Consider the following 27,889-nt stretch of genomic DNA (forward strand, 5'->3'; position numbering starts at 1 on the left):
GTGTATTATCACATTCTAATTAAAAAGCTTTGTTTCAATATTGGGCAGCTAAAAAAAAATTAATTTGCAAACAAAAAAACAAGTAAAAAATAATTTGGAAAATCAATAAACAATATTGTACATATTGCAGGACCCTTTAGGAACTGTGAAATTAGTTTATCCTTTTATGCTTCATGTGTTATCATATTAGTTCGGACTTGACGGCCATATTGTAATTCAGAAATCCATAAATAACTAGCTTTAGAGAAGGTTGAAAGTTTATTAGATTTAAATCATTAGGTATATTCAAATAACTATCCAATTTAAACTTATGTAATAAAATGTGAACCGATAAGTAAAGAATTTTAAATGATTTTTTTTTTTGTATAGGATCTCTATCAACTAAACCACAAACGATCTTTGGTGTTATTCCACAAACTCCATAAAGACAGACGCTGTTTACATTATTGATGATTTACATCTTATACAAGGACACAATATGGTTCCATTGTAAATAATCAGAGAGAGCCATACAAACAGACTGGACAAACAAATACTCATGGTCAAGTATTACATCAACAAAAAACATGGTAAAGAAAGATTACACAAGTCGATAATGATGATGTCTTCAAAGTATTTTTTAAAAGAAGTACAGTAATTTACATACTAACTCTACCAGGATTATCCCAACTCAATGAAAAAAACAGAAATATATTTAGCATTCAATGTTCAAAAGTTTCATTGAAGAAAAAAATCTGGGTATTCGACATAGAAGTGAGGTCTGTAGTGTCTTTAATTTGCTTAATAAGGAAAAAAAGCAAAATTTCAACTTCTGTCAGAAAACAAGTATAAGTTTAATATTTGCATCTTTCTAGAGCTGATCAGTTTGACAGCTTAAAAATAACTTGGTTACACCTGTTAAAGTGTATAGGGTTTTTCCTGACCCATCATGACAATGAGAAGGTTAGTCCCCTGCTCGACACTACTAGAAAATAAACTCAGGTTTTGTTAATAATTAACTATCTAATTCAACCCCAAAATACTGTAAAATCCCTTCTTGTGCCCCTTGGATAGAGTACTGTCCATATGACCAAGTCGAATTGGACTATTCCTCAAGCCCAGTCTTAGTCTAGACTGGTCAGTTGGGATAGGAAAGAGTTCAGTTATGTTTCTAGATAAAATACACCAAGCAGTTTAATGATATATGGCACACTCTTGAACCAAAAAATACAGCAACATAAAAATATTATTCATAAACTCAAATTGCTTCAAGTATTACAGATTACAGCAAAATTCTTTTCATTGAGTTCCATTCCAAAGTTATAGTCCGAGTTCTTTTCCAGCCCCTTAAAGAACTTCATGGAACCCCAGACACAACCAAAATATATAATATTAATAGTTGGAACCCCCCCCCTTTTTCTTGGAAGATCAATGCATTTGAATGAGAGCATATAGTTGGACCCCCCCCCCCCTTTACTCTTGCTTGGGAACCCCCTTTTTAAAATGGCTAGATCCGCCCCTGATTCTGAATATATCACTGTGTTGTGAATATAAAATTAAAAATTTGTTGACATTCCTTGAGACCCTATTCTAGGTGTGAAAACAAAACATAAACATGCTATAAATATTGATTCAATGTTTGACAAGTATTTCGTCTATAATCGGTCACTGTCAGCTTTGTATTCGCATGCAGTGTTCTACTCCTTCCTCTCGGAACTTCATGAACATTGATTTAAATCACAAGTCCATTACTGTAATAGGGACAGAGGGAAAAACGTTATGCCCTGAAGCTAAAATGCTTGAGGAACAACATAAAATACTGACTTAATCCATGATCAAACTTCTTTACCTAAGATGCTTAAGTCATTCATAGTTTCTACTTCAATGTTGACAAAAAAAACTATTCGTGTAAACAATGAGTTATAACGTCTGAACATCAAGCTATGACCTGATCAGAGCTACTATAGAACTTAATATAACAATTGTCACGTCCCAATTTTGAGCAAGGGTATTACACATCACACAGGCACTTGTTTCTATCCATTGGAAGACCCACTATAAACGAATATACGTTGATAGTGGGTCTTCCAATGGATCGAAACAATCATCGTGTTCTTGTAAAAGTCACCTGAACTTTATAACCACAAGATCAGATTTATCACCCATGTGTTTACTTATTTGTAAATATTTGTATCTTATCAAACTTTTTATCAAAGTTTAGTAATTATCGTTACTTACCGAGGTTAACAAATATAATAAATAAAACATCCAATTTATATGCATATTTACCGAGGATGAATTTTAGGCCGTAAGCAAACATCCAAATACACAAACAATCTTCTAGATTAAGCATAAATAGTGATTATATTGATGTTAAACAGACCTATGTCAATAATTTCAATCCTTTGAAAGTTTCAGTGTGACGTAAAAGTAAGAATTTTAGGTATTCTCCTCAATGGTTAATGGGTAGATATCTATCAAAGGCAAATAATATCTTTAAAACTCCTTGTGGACGTGCCAGGCATAATTAGTATATCGTCAGAATCGTTTTCTTTCAAAATAAATAAATAATATAAGCTTACTTGTAAATGTTATAATTTGTTTAGTATTCAAAAATCATAACTGATAACATTTATGTGTTTTTCGCGCATCAACATTTTTTTAACCTATGTGTGAATCTAGGCGTTAACCCTTGACAGAAGTATATTCAATAGAAAGATCAATTAAAATGAAAACTATTTGATAAGTGCACAAAAAAGATTATCTTAAACTAGACAGAATTATAGATAAGTCCTGTTAAAAATCTCGAAATAAACTATTTATGTTATTATGTCTAAAAATTGGAAGTAACAGAATCCTTTTTCGATAACACAATTGCAAAATCGTCAGAGACCGACAGATACGTGTGTTAGTCTCAAATTATATCAAATCACGAACATATATATCTGATGGACTCACATATTATTTTTCTATTCAAAGACACAAAGTCTTATAATTCAAAAACTCACCTTTTCTTTTCGTTTTCTCGGAGTGCTTCGGGGAAAGAACCTGATTAAAACTTTGGAAAATATTCATTTTTTCCGAATTTCATGTAAAATCCTCTTAAGAGTTTGAATGAAAATAATGTAATTAAATCAGCTCTCTATTGATTATCAACTTTGATCATCGTTTCAAGTTAGTTACATGTTACTTTTAAGCAGAACAAACAAAAACACCAAACAAAAATATCGGTAAAGTTATATCCCGTAGATATCCAATGGAACAATTCATTGATTTTCTCCCAAACTGTATTTCTGAATTATAATTAAAGTAATATTCCATATAAAGATGTAAATACACTTCTTTTGTCCACGATTTAATCAAAAGTCTGTTCAACTGTATCAATATACTGGAATCAACCCTGCAGTTTTACTATAAATAATATCAAATGTAAATACATTTTTCGTTGTTTACTAATCAATGATGAAAAATCTTTGTCATCAAACAGTTTTGAGGGTTGGAATATTGAACTCCTTTGTGATAAGAAAAAACATCCAAATCAATATGCCAACACCATTAAATAACAACGCTGTAGAATTAGCGTACGAACACCTTTCTTATTCATTTACGTCAATCTGATTCCGAAAGGCCGGGTAGCATTTACCTGTTCGGAGTACTACTTAATGTCAGAGTCGACATGAATAACGACTGATAAACTAATTATTTCGTGGGAAACAAATTCCAATAAAACTATTGGAATGATTTGAAGAGATCGTAGGAGGTGACCATTGATTAGAGAGTCTAATTTTCTAATCGATAAAACAAATTCCGTTCAAGAAAAAGTGCGTCGGTGTGAGTAACCATGGTTATGTATTTTGACATTTTCAGTTTATTCTAATCTTCACAAATACAATATTTTCAAAAACAATATCAACGTTACTAGAAACTACCAACTAAGGAACTTATCCCTTTTACAAGGAAAACAGTAAGTTCTTCCAGCGACACAAAGGAATTTGTCCACGCATTTGTGATTAAGTTTTGTAACTTTATTAAACAATTACACTTCATATATTATTTATGACACTCGGGTCTCGAAATGATGTTCTGTTTTCACCTTGGGTAAAACTGTCAACAGCAAAAGGAATTATTAATTAGCGTGGGACATGAATCGAAGTAATCAAAGACAGGGAGACATATAAAATAGTTCACTGCCACATACCAGAGCCAGAAATTAATTGGCAAAACATTTGCTTTTCAAAAGAAGAGATACCATACTATCCTCTACAATAACCTTATTTCGAAAACCAATTACGTTTCTAGAAGTTTATCTTCAACATGGAACCAGTTAAGTTGATACGTGTACTTTATAAAGCAGATTCGCTAATAAAGAGACGAAAGGCTGATGGGAGCTGGAGCAAATATAGTCTTCGTTAGATATAACTCGGTTCGAAGGTAGGTGGGAAATTTAGATTAACCGTGTGATATTTGTGCTGAAAATTATTTTTTTTCTTTCACAAATTTGTTCTCCCTCCAAAATTGTAGTGGATTATTAAACTTTTGAAGAACTGATGTTGAAGTATGGTATGACAAAAATACAAAAGTTCAGAGGCATTCCATTATATTTGTATTCTATTGCAAGTATTTTATCAATGTATCATCTTTTTAGTCGTTTTCGTTTAAATACTTTCAATTGAAAGAGAAGTTATCTCAATTATACAGATAGATGGATGTTTGCGTTAGAAATAATCATGCACACGCTAACGTAACACTCAAAATAGTCTGCCTGCCTTCAAACAGGTCATTTGTTTTCCGGTACCACAGGATTAAATTGGGAAATATGTCGCAACCAATTGAAGATTCTATGTGACAACTCTTTGATGAATATAGTAAGAAACAAGAATGTTTCCTAAATACACGAATGGCCCATCAGCATTATCATTTTCTGTGTTCATTGGACCATGAAAATGGTGAAAACTATGATTTGGCATTGAAATTAGAAAGATCATATCATAAGCAATATGTGTAATAAGTTTCAAGTTGATTGGACCTCCAATTTTCCAAACAACATTAAAAACTACCTCGACCAAAAACTTTAACCTGAAGCGGGACAGACGGACGAACGGACAGAAGAACGGACAAACGAACAAACAGACGGACCCACAGACCAGAAAATGTAATGCCCATAAAATGGGACATAAAAAGAGTAGTGTCTCCTTGTTAATACTGCACACGGTTGTTTTCCTTTCGTGTATGCTATCATTGACTGCATGTATTTACACAAAGTACTCATAAATATTAAGCCATCGTATTCGATTGTCTTTGATCGCTGATTTGAATTTCATCATATTTACTTCGCGTTTCCTAAAGTCAATGAACTTGTCGATCGAACATCGATGCGTGAGAAAATTCCTCTCATCAAAATCTACTGTTACTCATTAAAGTCGTCGTGTTGGTCCTGTATCAGATCAACAACACAAGTCTCATCAAATAAACAAACATGGCAATCTTAGAAATTGATACATTTTTTAAATGGTTAGAATTCTGTAACAAAAATCGCCTCAGCTATTTACAATAGTCTTATAATCTATAATCCCGCGTGTTTAGCGGAGAAGCAGCAAATACATATACCAGTCAGGTTCGACTCAACCAGGGTCGAACCCATGACCTATCGCACTCGAGGTGAGTACGCGATCACCCTTCAGAGACGTTAGACAGGTACAATAAACAGAAAAGCAAAAGCTGCATTTGTCTGTTAATGTGAAGAAAAGATACATATTCGTGGAGTAAACTGTATAATGAATCGAAATAATGTATCATGATATAATATATATAAACAAGTATATAATTCGTCTAAACAAAGATATATACTTGAATTGGATCTGTTACAATTTTGAGTTAGAAACTTGCTGCCTCAATTCTAGGTCTGCAATTTCCATTTTTGCTCTGGTCCTCGTCTTACGGTTCCAACAAGTTATCAATTGAAATAAAAGAGACGTCGCAGCAATCTCGGACTAAGATGAAAAGTATAATCAATTTTTAATTCCAAAAGTGTTAGAAATTAATATGAGAAATTGTTTGTTGGTTAACATCTTCCAAATGATAATTATATGGCCAAAAAATTTAGGAAATTCGTTTCAGTTTTAAGATACTTTGTTATTTTATAAACACTTAATTTTAACCATAGATATAATAATAGCCATCGCGTTCTACGCAGTATTTTACATTTTTTTTTTGCCATGATCGAATATTTAAAAATGTTCTAAATATATACAATGACCCACTTTTAAAAAATGCATCTATAATAGGATCCCCCCGAAAATCATGTCAAATGACCATATGTCTTCGTATTGTCTCTAAACCTCCAATCGATGTTTCCAGATATAATTCAATTGATAGTAAAAGTCAAATCTGACTCAGCTTCTACACATTACTGATATCAGGGTTCAGAAGACATCCGATTATGGTAGTTTAATTAAAACGGAATAGTCAATGAAAATCTCGGTTCGTGACGTCAAACTGATTTGAAATCAATTTCATATCAGATCACGTTTTCTTCGACAATGTGTCAAACAATCTGTAACCGGAAACAAAACATCATTGATGTCTAAAAAAAGACGGATTTTTGTTGAATGACCGAAATCATTAAACTTGATTGTTTAGTTAATACTAAGCCAATTCTTTACTATTTTATGAATGGTAATGTAGTTCAAATAAATTTGTCTGGAAAAGAGAGCAGGAGGTTTAGTAATATTCTGATGATATAGATAACTCGCTAAGCTGACATTAGATACAGTGATTATTAGACCATAAAACTCGTTGGACGCCAACAACTACGATCGAAAGCGTTTGCCTAACAGTACATGCTCAGTTATAATTTATACACCTTTTACCAGGCGTTGCTTTTATTCATTTTAGACCAAGTTATTATCCTTCTGGTCTTTCATTTGTCAATTAATAGACGAAACAGATCCAAGATTACAGAATAATATTGCACCCCTTGTGTCCCACTTTATGGTAGACAAAGGTACAAATCATCGTTTGGTACCTAACTGTCATTAGTTCTTAATTCGGAGAAAACAAAATTTACTTCCAGATAGAGGTAAACTTAGTTGAGCACTCGACAATAACACCAGCCATTCATATGTTTGCCACAGCTCATGTCATAGGATCTCATAGCAAGCGAGATATCAATACTCAACATATTGATGTATAACCCAAATAGTTTGTCAATCAGGTAACGCGATTCTCTCAATGCTTCAAGACTAAGGTATCTAAAAATGTACATTTTAATGAATTGAGAACTTCCTTGATAAGATGAACTAAACACACACACACATCGAAAGAACATCGGAGACAAATCAGGGGTATTTGTATGAGCTCCACAGGGTAGTGTCGTCTCACCTCTGCTCTTTCTTGTCTCAATCATAAACATCCCGATACTGTCAACTCCCTTCAGTCAGAGACATATATACATATATGTGTATATATGTCTCTGCTTCAGTGAAAACATTTTTAATGCATGCTGACAGTCTAATTAATCGCCCAATTAGATGGACCAGCGAATGCATCAAACTGCAATTTCATAAATCCACTCTAGAAATGAAAACAAAATGGAAGTTACAGGTATATATTACCTTCCACATCTGCACGAAACAACCAGATGCTCCGCAGGGCGTAGCTTTATACGACCGCAGAGAATGAACCCTGAACGGTTGGGGCAAATATAGACACAACATTCAAGCTGGATTCAGCTCAAAATTTGAATTGTGATTCAATAGTTGACACAGCATAGGTTTCTGACACAGAATGAATGTGTTCTAATGAACTTAAAATTTTTGTTTTCTCTTAGAGCAATTCACTATGCTGTTGTATATTAATACTCTCCAAAAAATGTTTGAAGAAATTTTCTTTTTATTTATGAAATTTAAAATGAGAAAAATTGAACCCAATTTTTTTAATCACATCCCCCTTTCCCTTATTCCAAAACTAATCTCAATTAAAATTTCTAATGGAGTTTGCAACAATAACTACTCATTTAAATACATCATAAAATATTAAGATGTAAAAAAACTGCTTGTTATCACTGAATGGTAAAGATTATTTTAATTTATCAGTTGGTGGTAAAAAGTGAATATACATTGTATATTGTATATAACAAAGATTTAAGTTGATTCTGGACAAAGAAAGATAACTCCAATTAACAAAAATTCTTGCTATTGCACAATATTGTGCAATAAGATATTTCTTGCATACTATTCTGGACAAAGAAAGATACATCTAATTAAAAAAAAAATTGCTATTTCACAATATTGTGCAATTAGATATTTCTTGCCATTGCGCAATACTGTGCAATTGAAAAGACTTGCTATTGCACAATACTTAATATAATAATTTTAGATCCTGATTTGGACCAACTTGAAAACTGGGCCCATAATCAAAAATCTTAGTACATGTTTGGATTCAGCATATCAAAGAGCCCCAAGATTTCAATTTTTGTTAAAATCAAACTAAGTTTAATTTTGGACCCTTTGGACTTTAATGTAGACCAATTTGAAAACAGGACCAACCAGATGCTCCGCAGGGCGTAGCTTTATACGACCGCAGAGGTTGAACCCTGAACAGTTGGGGCAAGTATGGACATAACATTCAAGCTGGATTCAGCTCTAAATTTGGATTGTGATTAAATAGTTGACACAGCATAAGTGTCTGACACAGAATGAATGTGTTTTAATGAAATTAAAATTTTTGTTTTCTCTTAGAGCAATTCACTATGCTGTTGAATATTATTCCTCTCAAAAAAATGTTTGAAGAAATTTTCTTTTTATTTATGAAATTTCAAATGAGAAAATTGAACCCATTTTTTTTAATCACATCCCCCTTTCCCTTATTCCAAAACTAATTTCAATTAAAATTTCTAATGGAGTTTGCAACAATTACTACTCATTTAAATACATCATAAAATATTAAGATGTAAAAAAACTGCTTGTTATCACTGAATGGTAAAGATTATTTTATTTTATCAGTTGGTAGTAAAAAGTGAATATACATTGTATATTGTATATATAACAAAGATTTAAGTTGATTCTGGACAAAGAAAGATAACTCCAAATAAAAAAAATTCTTACAATTAGATATTTCTTGCTTACTATTCTGGACAAAGAAAGATAACTCTAACTAAAAACAAAATTGCTATTTCACAATATTTTGCAATAAGATATTTCTTGCCATTGCGCAATACTGTGCAATTGAAAAGACTTGCTATTGCACAAAACTTAATATAATAATTTTAGATCCTGATTTGGACCAACTTGAAACTGGGCCCATAATCAAAAATCTAAGAACATGTTTGGATTCAGCATATCAAAGAACCCCAAGATTTCAATTTTTGTTAAAATCAAACTTAAGTTTAATTTTGGACCCTTTGGACTTTAATGTAGACCAATTTGAAAACAAGACCAAAAATGAGGAATCTACATACACAGTTAGATTTGGCATATCAAAGAACCCCATTTATTCAATTTTTGATGAAATCAAACAAAGTTTAATTTTGGACCCCGATTTGGACCAACTTGAAAACTGGGCCGATAATCAAGAATCTAAGTACATTTTTAGATTCAGCATATCAAAGAACCCAACCGATTAATTTTTTGTCAAAATCAAACGAAGTTTAATTTTGGACCCTTTGGACCTTAATGTAGACCAATTTGAAAACGGGACCAAAAGTTAAAAATCTACATACACAGTTAGATTCGGCATATCAAAGAACCCCAATTATTCAATTTTGATGAAATCAAACAAAGTTTAATTTTGGACCTTTTGGGCCCCTTATTCCTAAACTGTTGGGACCAAAACTCCCAAAATCATTACCAACCTTCCTTTTATGGTCATAAACCTTGTATTTAAATTTCATAGATTTCTATTTACTTATACTAAAGTTATGGTGCGAAAACCAAGAAAAATGCTTAATTGGGTCCCTTTTTGGCCCCTAATTCCTAAACTGTTGGGACCTAAACTCCCAAAATCTATACCAACCTTCCTTTTGTGGTCATAAACATTATGTTTAAATTTCATTATTTTCTATTTACTTAAACTAAAGTTATTGTGCGAAAACCAAGAATAATGCTTATTTGGGCCCTTTTTTGGCCCCTCATTCCTACACTGTTGAAACCAAAACTCCCAAAATCAATACCAACCTTCCTTTTGTGGTCATAAACCTTGTGATAAAATTTTATAGATTTATATTCACTTTTACTAAAGTTAGAGTGCGAAAACTAAAAGTATTCGGACGACGACGACGACGACGACGACGACGACGACGACGCAGACGACGACGCCAACGTGATAGCAATATACGACGAAATTTTTTTCAAAATTTGCGGTCGTATAAAAATGAAGAATCTACATACAGTTAGATTTGGCATATCAAAGAACCCCATTTATTCATTTTCTGTCAAAATCAAACTAAGTTTAATTTTGGACCCTTTGGACCTTAATGTAGACCAATTTGAAAACGGGACCAAAAGTTAAGAATCTACATACACAGTTAGATTCGGCATATTAAAGAACCCCAATTATTCAATTTTGATGAAATCAAACAAAGTTTAATTTTGGACCCTTTGGGCCCCTTATTTTGTTGGGACCAAAGCTCCCAAAATCAATACCAACCTTCCTTTTATGGTCATAAACCTTGTGTTTAAATTTCATAGATTTCTATTTACTTATACTAACGTTATGGTGCGAAAACCAAGAAAAATGCTTATTTTGGTCCCTTTTTGGCCCCTAATTCCTAAACTGTTGGGACCTAAACTCCCAAAATCAATACCAACCTTCCTTTTGTGGTCATAAACATTATGTTTAAATTTCATTATTTTCTATTTACTTAAACTAAAGTTAGAGTGCGAAAACCAAGAAAATGCTTATTTGGGCCCTTTTTGGCCCCTAATTCCTAAAATGTTGGGACCAAAACTCCCAAAATCAATACCAACCTTCTTTTTGTGGTCATAAACCTTGTGGTAAAATTTCATAGATTTCTATTCACTTTTACTAAAGTTAGAGTGCGAAAACTAAAAGTATTCGGACGACGACGACGACGCAGACGACGACGCCAACGTGATAGCAATTTACGACGAAAAAATTTCAAAATTTGCGGTCGTATAAAAACTTATCAATTGACACAAACTAGCACCTGCACGGATACACCCTAAAAGCGTTAGAAGTGTGAAGTACCTTGGTCTAAACATTATTCAGGGTCTGTTCTGGCAGTAAACCACAAACGAGACGACAGCTAAAACCACAAGATTCGGTCGCGAAGAGTCAACACAAACCTCTCAAAAACCAAGATGATGGCTTGAACTCTTTTGCTCTTAAAGGATATTTTAAAAGAAGTTCCTGCTCCGCATGTGGGGACCATAGTCTTCAGTGATCATGCCAGTTCAAATTCGATGACAAGATTCATTTATAGATGATGTCAAAATCGAGGCTGAAGAGGACGAGATAGGGTTACGATATTTGTAACATATCAGGCGTGGTCCTCTGTACCACGTGTAGCTATTAACCAGTAATGGTGTCTGTAAATCATTTGAAAGGATCTTCAATTTTACCTTTATAAACATTCGTTCAATAACCTTAATGGTAGGCAGCAACCCTATTTCAAGGAAATGATGATACAGAAAGCAAGCTCTGAACTATCAGTTCAACTAAGAGATATATACTTCATTTATGCAGGCGCTGCTAAAATGTTGCTATATAGAAATGGAAAGTTCACAATAACGAAGCTAAAATACTCACGTTTGCCTTAAAGTTTTGTTCTATAGCTACCCTGATTGTCAAATTCTATATGCAAGTCGAGATATGAGGCATACTGAACCATTTGTGGTATCCTTTTTCTAAAAAAAAATTGGATAGATGCGTCCTTTGCAGTCACAAAAGTTTGATTTACTAGTAGTTATTGAGAGGACATCATCTATATTGCAAACATAAAGTTGAACAATAGTGGTTTAAAACTTTACAAGCAACTCTTGCTGTGTTAAGAACATGTTTTAACTATATATATATGATGGGAATCACAAGAATAATACTGGAGAGCCAGGAACAATGCACAACTAGTATAAATGTTGTCGAAAGTCTCTATTCACAAACTGCTCCACTCTCTTAGCACCAGGAACCGATATTATACAGCAAAATACATCAAGCAGATAGGTGTCAAAACTGGAATGTTTCAAATACTCATTTGTATCAGCCACCAAAATACATTGGTACACCATACCTCCGATATATTTCCTAGCTTCATAAACGGTGGAACACAGACATGGACAGAAACCACATAGATACAAACTTTGAAAGTTCTAGCTGTTCATTAACCTAGAGTATCTAAACTCAATATCTGATTGACTCCTCGATTGGAAGATGAATAGATTAATTTGCAGTATTCTGTCAGTATTGGTCTTTGAAGTATTTTATACTATTCATGTTTGGACATCCTGCTCAAATTGGACAACATATTGTACAGATATTTCTATCTTTTGCATCAAGATTTTTTTATCTTTGACTATTATTTTACTTACAAGACAAATTTTCAAAGATCAGAACTTTTCTGCTGGCAGTAAATCTTGCTATTTTTTACATGTTTCCCTACAGCCATTTCCCTTGAGTTTCTTTTCTGTGGCATTTCAGAAGGATGATGTCGTCAATCTATTTTTTCAAGGGTTTACAAAGGTATCGTTTTATTATTTCTTATTATGGTGAAAACTTATCCCTGCAGGTATGTTAGATTCCAGCCTCTCAATTTTTAATAAACTTTCAATCTTACTAATGATATCTTATAAGCTAGTCAGGCAAACTTCTATCAAAAGGATCACATATCACATGTATGATGGTTTTTGTTTTTGTTGCAGTTCAGTATTTCTGTTGTTCAATTGTTTCCCTCTTGCAGTTGATGCGTTTCCGCCTGTTTTGGTTTGTGACCTGGATTTATGACTTTTAAAAAGCGGCAAACTGCTGTTTCCTTTATCAATCCTCATTAGGCTGACAGCAGTAAATCCCTGAGAGGATTTTTCCATTTTTTTAACCACTACAACATTATAGAATACATGCTTCTTCTGAATTACTAAAAAGTTACTCTACAATATGTATTACCTTCGAATCTATATTGAGAATAACTGAAATTTATAACTACATGTACCATATAATCTAGACACTACTGTATGGCTGCATATTTCCTTATCTGAACAGACTATGTCAAGTTAACTTCAGATGCAGGCTTGATATATACACGAATTCATCTGACCAGAATGAACGGCAGTAATATCTTTGACAATTCATAGTCTAGACTTTTAATATCATCAGAAAACACAGAATTCCTGGGGAATCTATAAGCAATTTAATGTTCGACAGACTCTGTCACTTTGAATAACTTGAATTGAACAACAGAAAAATATATTGTATTTATAGATTCTGTCTTGAACCTCGATTTAATTCTTGTTTTAAAATAACTCTGACCAAAGGAAAATAAAAATTGGTCAGCATAAAACCAAGTCATGGTGTTCTTTTCATTAAACAGTTTCCTGAATAACTTGAAGGTGATCATGTTCAACATAAAAGTTATTTAATTAAGACTTTAATTATCTATTCAGCACTCTCATTGTGAGTTTATTATACCCCCCCGCAACCGTCGGAGTTGCGGAAGGTATAATGTTTTTGACCCTTCCGTCCGTCAGTCCTGTTTCTTGTCATCGCAACTCCTCTCAAACCACACAACAGAATTTCACGAAACCTTTTCAGATAATAAGGACATACTATGTAGTTGTGCATATTTACGGGAAATTGCGATTAAATTTTTTTTCTAGGAGTTACGCCCCTTTGAACTTATTTACTTTAATGTACTGCACTGCAACAGTTTGTCATCGCAACTCCTCTCAAACCACACAACAGAATTTCACGAAACCTTTTCAGATAATAAGGACATACTATGTAGTTGTGCATATCGAAGGGAAATTGCGATTCAATTTTTTTTCTAGGAGTTACGCCTCTTTGAACTTATTTACTTTAATGTACTACTGCAACAGTTTGTCATCGCAACTTCTCTCAAACCACACCACAGAATTTCACTAAACTTTGAAGATAATAAGGACATACTACGTAGATATGCATATTGACAGGAAATTACCCATCATTTTTTTTTTAGGAGTTACACCATTTTGAACTTATTTGCATCAATGTACTTCTGCAACAGTTTGTCATTTCAACTCCTCTGAAACCACACAACAGAATTTCATGAAATTTTGTAGATAATAAGGACAGACTGTTTAGATGTGCATATTGGCAGGAAATTAATTTTTCTTATACAATTTTTTTTTCTTACACTTATTTAATTTCTCCAAGGACAATGTTGGGACATGGGGTATGTGAGCGTGCTCACTAAGTTTCTTAAATTCAATATTTTTTGTCTGCCAAATTCCACATCTGTGTTAGTCCTTCTGCATGATTAGAAATACGACTGAATATGTTCCTTTTCTTCTATTGTTCATAATTTTTTCAAGGTTGTGGAAGGTGTTCTTCCTTTTTAATAGTTGTTTTGAATTCCCTCTAAGTCATCTAGTCTTTTAACATAAACTTGCTTATAGTTGTGAGATTACACTGTACATGAGGGGTTGAGATCTCAAAAATGTAATAAAATCCTAATAGATTTGCTTCTGCTAATGCTCAATAACTTGTTTTCCTAATACTTGTAGCAATCATAAGCAGTATTTTGTTTATCGCAAGTATTTGGTTGTATAGATAGTTGAACTGTGATAGCCTCTGTTAGATTTATCAAGACTCAAACAATTTTGAGCTTTACCTGTTGGTGATAATAGTTATCAAAGGTACCATTATTATAGTTTCATATGCCAGACACGTGTTTCGTCTACATAAGACTCTTCAGTGCCACTCAGATCAAAATAGTTATAAAGCCAAACAAGTACAAAGTTGAAGAGCATTGAGGACCCAAAATTCCCAAAAAGTTGTGTCAAATACAGCTAAGGTAATCTATTCCTATATAAAATTGTCTCTAATAACCTCTCTGCTTTTATCATATTTATTTCATATTGGTCTTTGCTATTCATTTTACCATTTTCTGTCTGCAATGATCTTTATATATAATCTGAAGTTTTTCCTGATCAGTTTCTTATTATGATTGCCAAAAACATTTCATGCTAGCTTTGGTTACCTTTTTAAGACTTCATCGAGTTCATTCTAAATTATTTGATAAATATAGGTTTACAGATATGCTTATATTTCATCTCAAATAGTATTCTTTTAGCATTGGTCTTTCCCTCCGATAATACAGTAACCCCCTTGTATTCAATGCCACCTGAAACTTTTTCCTTTCATTTCAAGTCATCTTGTTTTAAGTTCTGCATACAACCTCAATTTCAAGTTCATCAGATACTTTGCAATTGTATCTTTTTCTGAACAATAAATCAAGATGAATAGTACCTTCAATTATTTTTTATGCTACTTGAATTTGTTTACTCTTGGCAATATCTGTATAAAATCCAATTCATTTGTCATACTTCGCTTCCTGTTGTGTTTTCTTTACATTTCCATTTTGTCTTGAAGATGCTCTGTTTCTACTCAATTATTCTGTTCAATTTGGTATTAATAACTTTCAATAAGTTTGTTTCTGATTAATTTTTGTGATTGTTACAGTTTGCCGCCACAGCAATTTTGTTTCCACAAGTTTTATTGTTTTTACACAACAATCTTTATGTCTTTATTAATTCCATGTTTTTCTAACTAAATTTTCCTTTCTTTCCAATTTCAATCTTTTTCTGTTAGAAATGTCACTGATTCATCTTGTGTGAACAATTAATTACTCTATCCATTGGTGTGAAGTTTCAAAACTTTTTTTCTGATGGCTGATTGTCTGATTTCTTTATACATGTACATGTACATGTATTTGAATAGGTAATTTTTATGCCAAGCCTTTTTACTATTTATTCTAATTTCAAGAAATTCATATAATTTATAAGATATCTTATATAATCCAGTTTTTATAAGATATCTGATTAACTTTAGAAGATATCTGATTAACTTTAGAAGATATCTTATAAACTTTATAAGATATATCTTATAAAGTATATAAGATATCTTATAAAGAAAATTATATGAGATATCTTAAAAACTATATGAGATATAAAGTTTATTAGATATCTTATAAAGTTTATTAGAAATCTTGAAGTTAGAATAAATAGTAAAACCGCTTGCCATAAATTTTGCATTTTGAACATCTTTGGTGTATACAAAGAGATGATAAGATTATTTTCATATTATACTTGTTAATCTGATAATGTATTTTTCCAAACTTCTGATCTATTCATAGCATATCATATTTACTTTTTTATATACTGGAAACTTTAATTAGGAATTATTATTTGTGAGGAAAACCTAAAAATATTTGGTTGAAGACCAGAATAAACTCTTTTACTACAGTTCTTTTATACACATATACATCATGTACAATAATAATGTCTGGCGTATATGTAAAATTTAGTCCTGGTATCTGTGATGAGTTTATAAGTATCATGCCAACACTTTATTTTTTAATATTTTCATCAACATACCGGTACTATTACAACATTATATTTCATTCACCAAATTTACAATTCCATAATTAAACAATTTGAATTCTATCATCAAATAGTGTGACTCTTCAGAAATTGCAGTTCCTGCTGTTGTAATCTGGCATAAACATCATAAATGAATATGGGACTAGATTCTTGTACCAAATAGCTCATACAATTTCTATTATTATATCTTTTACAATTAAAATAGCTGCCCATTACTGTTCTTAAACTTAAAGGTTGCTGATCATTTCAAGAAGTCAGGTACATGTAAACATGAGCATCACAAATATTGGATCTTAAAAGTGAAAACACAGTCATGAGTTTTTACTATATATTAATAGGAATGTGAACATTTGCTCAAGTATTTGGGTAGCTCTTGAAACGTCAGAGTATTAGACATGAATTATAATACAATGCACTTGAATTGGTTATATGAGATGCAATGTACATATATGCATGTGCAAAGTTAATAAAAATTAACAAATAGAGATGCTGGGTTATATGCTGAAGAGAGTAACAACTAAATGGCACATAAAGTTAATCAACAGTAGTATTCTAAGTTTATTATCCTCTAAATTTACTAAAAAAAAAAAAAAAACATGTGTCCTCCCGTTTACATAACTGTTACTGTTAACTTATTTCTATATTTTCGTAAACAAATTTTTTTTTAGTATCAATATAAAAGTTAACGATAGGAAAAAATATATTATTCCCTTAAAACAATATAATTATTGTTATATTGAATGTTCATGTTAACCGCATGCAATATTTTACTCTGTATTATAGGGAAAGCTTTCCACATATAATCAAGCCAATGTATTTTTAGTGTTCCCTCACCACAACAATGACCATGAACAAACATTATTGACTGATAACACGATTAAGTAATTTAGCATTGTATCAGAATACACAAAGTCAATAACTTATTAGCTTTCTGATACAAGATATCCTCAGTCTGCGCCAAAAACTTTTACATCTACTATTCCTGAATCTAAATATCAAAACAATGTCCCTTTATTACTATATAAAATTTTGAAAATTTTCTCTAGGCCGAATCAATATTTACTAGTCTGGGCCATTGGAGGAGTGGCTAACGGTGCAGACTGTATCCTACTTTTGAAAATAATAATGTTTTTGAAATTATAATGATTAAGACAAATCAGCTTATTTACATTCACCAGGAGAAGAATTGTGATATATTTATTTACAGTTCTTCAATGGGGCATTGTGGTAATTAATTATACTTAAGGAAAAGGGGTCCAACTTAAATTAACTTTCCAGTATTTTCCCAGGACTTGATAAAACAAATCCAGAAAAAAGAAAAATTTCTGATTCCAGGTTTGCCAAAAATACCTTTGAATCGTATAAAAACTATAAAACTAATAAAATTGAGAATGGAAATGGGGAATGTGTCAAAGAGACAACAAACCGACCATAGAAAAAAACAACAACAGAAGGTCACCAACAGGTCTTCAATGTAGCATGTGAGAAATTCCCGCACCTGGAGGTGTCCTTCAGCTGGCCCCTTAACAAATATATACTAGTTCAGTGATAATGAATGATAAGAATTTCAAATACTGAGCTTGTAAACAGAGAACCTTATTTGGGAAATTGTCTCATTGAAAGGGTATGGGCTTTCAAAGTCATGATAAATACTCAATAAGCTATGACCTTATACAGTTAAACAAAAACAAAGTCTCTCAAAGACATGCAGTGCTCAATGTCTGTTGAAATTGCAATAAAATAGGGTTTGTTTTGAAATTAACAAATTATCATTAATCTAATTAAGAAAAACATTTCCAAAGAATCTTTCACAGTAATAGATTAAAACATGAGATTTTTTTTTTTTTAAATCTGTGCTTATCAAGCATACAGAAATATATTTTCAGTATACATACATGTATGTCAGATATAAGTACATGTATCATATTAAATTGAGAATTGATTTTATTTTCACAGATGTATAAAGTGTCAATATAAGGTGACGAAAAGTTGGAAACAACAGCAAATCAATGCTCATAATTAACAATAGCTGCGTCATAAGAAGCCTTTCCATGAACCCTGGTAATTAAAAGTTACACCTTATTGTTAATGATACATAAGCAATGTCTATAATCAAATATGTTTATCAAGATATAACTAGTTTAAGTACATGTACTTATAGATACAATCAAACATAATTCCTATTCCCCAATCAAAGGAAAATTATTATTCTCTTTTAGCTCAATTTCCTTTATAATAGTAATTACTGATATAAATAAGATGAATTGTTAACACAATCATTAACTTTAAAAATTGCTGACGTTGCAGATGCCAATGAATATACTGTGGATTCATAATTATTTGTTGGATACCTATTTTCATGGTTTTTGTGGGTACAGCTGAACTTCCAATTCAAATGTTCAACGAATTACACATTTTCTATAGGCTCTGTATGCAGACACTGGCAAAATGAAATCAAATATCCATCAAAATGCTGTTTTTTTCTCAATCCCCGAAAATTGATACCCACAAAAATAAATGAATCCAAAATCTTTCTTTTTTCCTCTGGTCTAGGAGTTCTGACCAAAAACAATGCATTTTTTATTGACTGTAAATATTGATATTGTTTTAAACAGTAAGAAAGAGAGGAAGACCTAAAACAACATGGAGACATACCATAGAAAATGGGATATACCTGGGGCACAGTGGAAAGAACAGCAAACATCAGAGAAGAGTGGAGGAAACTTGTCCTTGCCCTGTATGCCATATGGTGAAGCAAGAATTAAGTAAGCAAGTACAAACATGTAATTTGGAAATTAGTATGGCGTTCATTATCACTGAACTAGTATATATTTGTTTAGGGGCCAGCTGAAGGACGCCTCTGGGTGCGGGAATTTCTCGCTACATTGAAGACCTGTTGGTGACCTTCTGCTGTTGTTTTTTTATTTGGTCGGGTTGTTGTCTCTTTGACACATTCCCCATTTCCATTCTCAATTTTAACTCCTACACTATAAAAATATATAAAATAGGAAACTTTTTAATATAAGTTAACAGCTTGTTTCTGGATCCTAGTAGTTATTCAATTGTATTCATAGGTTCATACCAAATTGTGCATAATTTAATTTGAATTTGATTAATACATTTGCAATATGTTTACACTAATCCCTAAACTGCAAAACAAATAACAATATGATTTAATATTATGCTGAACAGTTTAAAATTGCCATAAAGATTTACTTTCAGATTGAGGTGTAAAATTCAATAAAAGACCTTTTCTTTTTCCTTTCTCCTCAATGTTTTTGCTTACAAATATGAAACTTTTCATGTTTTAACTTTTTGTTTTTTATCCAAAGATACCATGGTAGCAAACAATTGATTGTTGATTTTAGATGTTTTAAAGCCACTTTTAAGAAAGTACATTGTCATGTTTTGTGATATTTGTCAGATTTTCAGAATCCTCTGGTTTTATCTGTTTAAATACTTTAAAAAAATTTGCACATTGACCCCAATTTTTCTTTTGTTAAATCTTTTACATGTGTAATGATAAGCCATTATTTTTTTTCAAGTTTTTGAGAACTTAAACTTGTTAATGATAAAGCTATAAGAAGTCAAGAGAGAAAATTTTCCCGTCAAAATTTCAATGGCTAATACAAGCATCGAAAACAAGCACATTCACCTATATATTTTTTGGCTCTTTTGATTTCTCTATTATCTCCTATCAATATAAACTAGTATTTTGAAAAGTTCATTATTTTGAAACTGAGAAGCAAACTCCCTTTAAGCGCCACAATAGGGTTATTTCGTGGAGGCAAGTTTTTTTTGGTGGAGGAAGCTGCGCCCATAGAAACCTCTAACCTTGATAGAAAAACTGACAATACTATGGAAGCAAACAAAAATGCTAGTCAGGGAAAGACGAACAAAACCAGAGTCCAAAGCATACATGTAGAGATAAAAATACAATCAAGTTGGTTTTCCCGTTTGAGCGGTTTTACACTAGTCATTTTTGGGGTCCTTTATAGCTTGCTGCTCGGTGTTAGCCAAGCAAGTAAAATATTTGAATTGTCAGGTTTGAATAATAATATTAATAAGTGATAGTGATCTTATTAAAAAATTCATATTGTAAAAATGTTTTTTATATGAAGTTCAACAACAGAGTTGAGCTTTCTCACGCATATGTCAACTTAATCGACTTTTTATGTTCATTTTCACAGGTTTGGAAGAGGTATCATTTCTTAGCAGTGATAATAGGTGGATAAATATACTACATAGCTTATGAAATCAATGCCTGGAAGGACATCAACAACCTATAAAGACAGGAATGAAGTTGTTTCCTAATCAAATAAACAACTGCAGCGTACATAATCAATGAAGATAGAATTATCTTTTCAAGGTCTGTGAGGGAAAGCTCTTATAAGGTAAGACAACAACTCTATCAACGCTGAAGGCCAAATAGCCAATAAATATCACTAGTGTAAAAAAGATCTTTTAGGAAAATGTTGCCTTAATGTATCAACTTAGCTTCATATGAACTTGTCACTTTTAAAGTGATATTTTGTTCAAAAGAATATTGGCAAATGTAAATGTTCTCTGGACTGATAAAATTACATTATTAGTCATGCTATTCCTCTATGGTATAATAATGTAATTTATTGCTATTTGGTGCATTTTTCCTTTGATCTTTTTTTGTGATAATTTTTCATATCATGCTTTTCGCTTAAGATGGAAAATTATCGCTAGAAACAAAGCAGGCAGGTGGCATTGCTAACCAAATTGACATGAAATTGACAACGCATTCATAGGTAAAATAGCGATAAACAGATTATCATTGGTCATCTCAACTCGATTGCCTTTCTCGCTTTCAAGGTTCCGGCTCATGCTAGAAAATCAATCTTGTTGAGATGATCAATGATAATCTATAAATACAGTTGTGTTTTTAAGTATTTATAAAAAATATTGAATCAATTATGTTTAAAGTTGATGATAATGTATTTATACATTTTACATGTATCATAAAGTTAAGGTTTGCAGTTAAAAATAATATTAAGTAGCATGCATTAAGAGCCATTATACAATTTTTTTTTACACACAGAAACTACATGGAGCATACATATTATATAATAGACAAGGAACATTTATAAAATATGGGATTTTCTTCAATTTTTATTTTGAGTGACAGAGTGAGGCAGTTTTATTCTTTGAAATCAATGTTTTACAGGGGAATTTAAGACTTTCATCCCATATACCGTGGATTTAACTATTTCTGAACATGAGAATTCCCTTAGAGTAGATTTTCTATGTCTCTCGCTAACTTCATGTCATGTAAAAATATAAAGTTTATATTTTCATCAGATCAAAACAAAAGAAAACCAGGTAAATTTAATTATAAAACTGTGCATGCCAATACATTAAAGTAGTACCTAACCAGGGATGGGCACGATTACTGACAAATGTAATCGATTATTAATCGATTACATGAAGGAGTTTTGTGCAATCGATTAATAATCGATTACTCAAATTTTGGTATGTAATCGATTACAATCGATTACTTTATCAAAAGTAATTACATTACTTTTCGATTACTGTCAAATATATGCTCAACATTTCTCAAAAAAAATAGCATGAATAATCACAATTATATTGCTCAATATTTGTATAGTGGAAATTAAGAACTTTACCAAATGCATCATTTAAAGCATTGTTTCTAAACTATAAGTTAATAGTAGTATAGCTGGTTTTTTTTAGATCAAATCTCTTAATGAACATTAGAAATATTTTAAAAATCTTGAATTTTTTACTGTCAACATAAATGAAAGGTGTCATCACATTGCAACAATCACTTATTCATAACTAATTGTTTTCTTACTGACCTCAGTTAGCCTTTTTGTTCTCACTTTTTAGAAAAAAAACATATTTTAGCATAGTTAATTATAATGTTTAAGGAAATATAAAGAAAAGTAGAATAATTAATTAGTTCGGCTAATTTTTAAGATCAAAAATTATTTTTATAATGACATGCATAATTTAAACCTTTTGTTTGGATAACCACCCTAATTACAGATTATTTAACTGCCATTTGGGTACAATTTATAACCTGGGGCTGAATACTGTAAATTTCCTTCTTAATTAGACATAAGATAATTGAAATTAAAACAAGCTATGTTTGTTGTTGATTAGAAGACTCTGATCATCTTATTAGGAAAGGCAAGAATATTGTTAAGATTTGTTGACTTCTCCAATCAAATTATATACAAAATATATTTATAGTGTCATAGGGATACATGTATCTATTTCTAAAAAGAATTGCAATGCGTTGCCGTTGGTTCATTAATGTTAGAAGGATTTTTTATTCTTTTTTTAATTCAATTTATATACATGTATATCATAACATTTAAGAAATCAACTGATTATCTATTATAAGCTTTAATTTCAACTCTGATTGAAAATGTTGTTTTCAGGAAATATAATTCAAATAAACATACTACTTTTCAAAATGCAGTACAGAACTTAAGGAAAGACAGACACATTTCTTATTTAAGATTTATGTTATTATTTCAAATTTATTTAAATATTAAAGCTCTTGAACAATGGACAAGCATATACATCCATTTGTTTTAAAAAGCTGGATATATATAAATTTAGGTAGGGGATCTGTCATATTGAGACAATAGATACAAATAAGGCAGTTGCTTAACTCTGAAGTATTGTTGATGCATAATATTTTATCTGTACTTAAAAGTGATAGCATACATATTTTCCTCTGAAATAGGTTGTTTTTCATCAACTATTTTACTAAAGTAATCGAAATGTAATCGAAAGTAATCGATGATTACATCCAATTTTTTGCTGTAATCAATTAAATTACGATTACATGTAATCGAAAATCTCTTCGATTACAGATTACTGTCGATTACTTGAAAAAATGTAATCAATTACAATCGATTACAATTACAGATTACCATTACCCCATCCCTGTACCTTACCCTACTGGGAGATAACTCTGTAAAATAAGCTAAACATTTTAATCATGTTTCGCTGTATATTAAAATTCTCAATTATCAAAATTAGTGTGTCCAACCTTTTTTTCTGAGAAAGTGATTGATTCATTTGTTTTTAAATCTAATATTTTTTTCAAAGGGTCAAAGTTAATATTTTGTCAAAATTGAACAATCCAAATCAATTTTAGTCAAGGTGTTGGGTACCACCTTAACTGACATTGATAAAAATAAAAATATGTTCTAAGGCTAGGTTATTCAGTTTTAGACATACATACAAACAATCCATTTATCCATCTATGCCAAATGTCTTAAAAGTAACAGGTACAATAAAACCTTTACAGTCAAGTTAGAAAGTTAGATTATTAATAGATTGATTTTATTTTCAAATCTTGAGTGATTCAAATTTAAATCTCATTTTGTTTTTTTCAGGCTGGTCAATATACTACTAGAACTACATGTGTATGTACATTTTGTAAGAATGAAATAATGAACATGTGTTTGGCTTAAGGGCAAGTAGAAATATTATCAATCCTATCTTGTCCCCTATTTTAATATATATACCACTATTACACAACAATTTTCTATCACAATTTTTTTGATACAAACAACCTGAAGCATTAAACTAAAAAAACGTGTTTACTCTAAGGGAAGTAACTCAAGTCATTTTATGAATCTTTTATTTTCCTATTATTGAAAAAGCTATAAACCAAGCTTAGTGCAATGTAGAGGAAACAGACTTAATTTATCAACAATTATTCTTTTTATTCATGAATATTTACTTCCTATGAATGATCATAAATACATACATGTACATTTGACAATTGAATTTTACAAGTATGTACAAAACAGTATATTTTTGCACAAGAAGACTAATTCTTTTTAAATTCTGTTATCTTTTTCAGAATTGTTTGAAATAGTGGAACATTAAAAAATTTCATCATCGACTTATGCTGTACACATGTGATTGAGAAAGAAAACAGCTGATATATAAAGCCTATGAATCATCATTCAGTCAATCATGTCAATATTGCTGGGGAAAAATAGGTGTAATATGTACTGGTTTATGTGGATACCAGGATAGCAAATGTTTCAAATACCAATAATTGATACAAATTCTTTCAGGTTATCATTTTGTACTCACGTCTTTTCTGTGAAGAGGCTTGTATAACAGCAGTTACAATGTCAAAATTATGTTGGAGCTTTGCCAGTCTTCTTTCACGCCGCTTCAATTGTCTTACTAATCTAGCAGACATACAATTATTTCTGTATTGCAGTTCTGATACCATTTTCCTGACCTGTCCTAAACCTGAAAAGAGTTTTATAACATACATACAATACTAATGTAAATAGTTTGTTATATTGATTTTTAACGTTTTTTACATACATTTTTGAGGTGTTAATTCCATGGTCTGCCAGTTTGTAACTACATGTAAGATAAGCTGCCATTTTACTGCATTTTTGGAGTGTAGAACTAGTTTCTTACTTAATATAAAACAAATTATAATTTTTAACCTGAATTTGGCGGAATTTTTTTTCAGTCAAAATATATATATCATTTGAAAGCATTTGAAAGCATATATCCAAAGTCTAAAATCCTCTACCTTTGAGTAACTTTGACATCAGACTGTAAAGATTAAAAAAAACAGAATAAAGTTTTGCTGATTAGTTTATTTATGACAATTTAGTGCCAAAATAACTATATGTATAGAGATGCAGTCTTCTCCAAAAACTTTATTGTCTACTAGTCAGGAAACTAATTATCAAAACTTGTCCTTATATGAATATTGAAAATTTTCAAAATTTTCACTAGTGAGGCTAGTAAGAATCAATATTTACTAGTCTGGGGCATCAGACTTGTGGCTAACAGTGCAGACTGGAGATGAAAAGTTTTGACAATATTGCATAAGAATGAATCCATCTAATTAGACTTTTTCAATGAAATAACGTTACGATTTAACATCATATATACATATGCCATGCTTGCAATGTTTGTATAACATCTGGGCACTTACTGATTGACCTGATTAGAAATCAAGATAAGAAAACTATTTTTAGATCATCTGATCTTTGCTATTGAATTGTATTTTAAATTACTTTTATAAAATACTTTGTTTTACAGTTGACAATATCTGTTTACCAAACCCTGCTAGGTGTTGCAAGATAAACTCTATTTGTGACTTTGAAACCTACATTCTAAATAGCCCAAGCTTAAAATACAATTAATTGTAATAGTTATCTTCTAATAATTTAATTGATATATGAGGGGGGATACGAGGGGTCCTGATCCCGAAATCCCGGACTTAAAAATTCGAAATCCCGAGGTCCCGAATTTAAATAAAGTAAATCCCGACGTCCTGAAATAAAAAAAAAAAAATCCCAGATCCCGAAAGGGTCAATCCCGATCCCGGAGTCCCGATAAAGGTCCTATCCCCCCTCATATATTATATAAAATAAATGTGATTTTTAAAATCTTGACCCCTATTAAAAATGTACATGTTTTTTTCTATAATGAAGCATATACTTTTATCCTGTGTATACATGAATTAACAAATATTTCTGGTCTTCTTTTTTTTTACTGGAAATTTTGTAAAATAACATCTACTTATATTACATGTGTACTTTAGCACTAGTTGTCATTTCATTATTGTTATTTACATCATGTAAATGTAAATTGACATACTATATTTCCAACAAATTTTATGATTTAACTTTTAACATGTTTACTGTAACAGACTGGAATATGTACAATGTATACATTTGTATGTACATATGTCAGAAGGTTTTGTTTTGTTTGAACCGTAGCTCTTAGGTCCTTATGCTATTTTTTGACTATTTGCGGACCATATGAACCTAAGAGCTACAGTTCTGCAGCTAATTAATTACATGTCCTTACAATGTATAGTTCAACCAATAAATATATATACATTCATTGTATATAGAAATTGCTATGTAAACAGAACTACAACTTGAAAGGATTTGGAATTGTTCCTAAATTTATTTTTACATATGACTTTATAATTCAAAATCTACATTTACATGTACACTGTCAAGATTGTTTGGCTATTTAATTTAAGACATGTATATATGTGGATGTACTAAAATAAACAAATTGTAGAAGGTGCTCTTACTTTGTGACTCCAATGTTGAGCGATTAAGCTTTCCAGAATGTTTGGCTTCTATGTCAAAATGTATTGAGTTTTTCCTCCATGGAAAAATGTCTGATGTACTTGAGCATTCCGTGAAAGTGTCACTCTCAAAACTGTCATGTCGGGCATCATGCCATCTGTCATATATTTCAAAAAGCAAATCATCTACTATAGAACTGCGTTGCTCAGACAAATCAAATAAGGTATCATCCATACTTTCAGAATTTAAGTCTAGACCTTCCAATAGTCCATGTCCATAATTGTCTCTAGATTTTGACCCCATTGGCACTGACATATACCTTTCCTGGGCCAATTCAGTCTCACTTTCAGACATAACGAAATGCAAGTGAAATTTTCAAGGCATTGTTATTGTATTAAACAAAAACTCATGTTTGTAAATCAATGCTAACTGCAATCATTACGAAACATAAACAAATCATGAAATTATGCACCATTACTTCAGATTTATTTTAGATTGTTTTGCATTTTATGGGTATTATTGAGCAATAATAAGAAATATCAATAGGCCGATTTTTAAAACAATGTACAGGGTACTGAGTTTCACTCAGAGACCAGTAACCAAGGTTGACGTGTCGCTGTTATCTGATAGAGTAACATCTGGTGCAGCAAGTTTTTGTTGACAAAATTGTGACAGGAGAGTTCCATTGTCTATCGTAACCTCTCTAGAGTTTCCATAGTGTGCTATATAAATAAAACAGCAATATCTTATGAAAGAATGGTAATTTAACTAATTTGTCTATCTTTTTTTGGTTTTTGGGGTGTCACTCAAGGGTAAATTATTACAAAAAAGGTAAAATACTTGTCAGAAATACTACAAAAAATTCTAGTCCACTTCGGAATAATTACTAAATAGAGTACGCAATCCCGGTCTCGTACCAGTTTAATAACGCTTCAGGGACATGCTTTAATCTTCCAAGAACATTTGAATTTTAAAAACTTGCAAAGAGCTGGTTATTCAAAGCTTAAGACATACGAATCTACCGTCAACAAGCATACTCATTTCTTAAAACTGCATAGCCTATAATCAGAAAGAAGATGAATAACAATCAATGCCAGTGAAATATTTATTGGCACTGGCTACGGTTACATGGAAATGTAACAATAATAAAAATATTATTGTTACATTGGAGACTAATTGCCGGAATGCATGGTTGGGTAATGAACTGTTTAATTACGAATGTAA

General features: G+C 31.4%; 1 protein-coding gene and 1 long non-coding RNA gene across 4 annotated transcripts in view; one reads left to right on the top strand and one right to left on the bottom strand.

Moving 5' to 3' along the window:
• The window catches only part of LOC134720439 (TBC1 domain family member 30-like), a 69,688-nt gene extending 42,163 nt beyond the window's left edge, over positions 1 to 27,525 (bottom strand). Inside the window, exons 1-2 of one of the 3 annotated variants that reach the window (XM_063582836.1) lie at positions 26,668 to 27,525; positions 24,681 to 24,845 (exon numbers count right to left, since the gene is read on the bottom strand). In XM_063582836.1, the coding sequence (XP_063438906.1) occupies positions 24,681 to 24,845; positions 26,668 to 27,019 (517 nt within the window). In that variant the 5' untranslated portion in view covers positions 27,020 to 27,525. Of the gene's footprint in view, positions 1 to 2,268; positions 2,353 to 2,987; positions 3,667 to 24,680; positions 24,846 to 26,667 lie in introns of those variants that run through there. The other 2 variants (XM_063582837.1, XM_063582838.1) reach the window with 2 other exon arrangements.
• Positions 3,801 to 20,950, top strand: LOC134720475 (uncharacterized). The gene is made up of 4 exons (XR_010107750.1): positions 3,801 to 4,410; positions 18,522 to 18,626; positions 19,181 to 19,330; positions 20,756 to 20,950. It is a non-coding gene; the product is annotated as an uncharacterized LOC134720475 (long non-coding RNA).
• Positions 27,526 to 27,889: the final 364 nt, after the last annotated feature.

The sequence above is a fragment of the Mytilus trossulus genome, chromosome 1 (assembly GCF_036588685.1).
Source record: "Mytilus trossulus isolate FHL-02 chromosome 1, PNRI_Mtr1.1.1.hap1, whole genome shotgun sequence".
In the NCBI taxonomy this organism is placed as follows: domain Eukaryota; kingdom Metazoa; phylum Mollusca; class Bivalvia; order Mytilida; family Mytilidae; genus Mytilus; species Mytilus trossulus.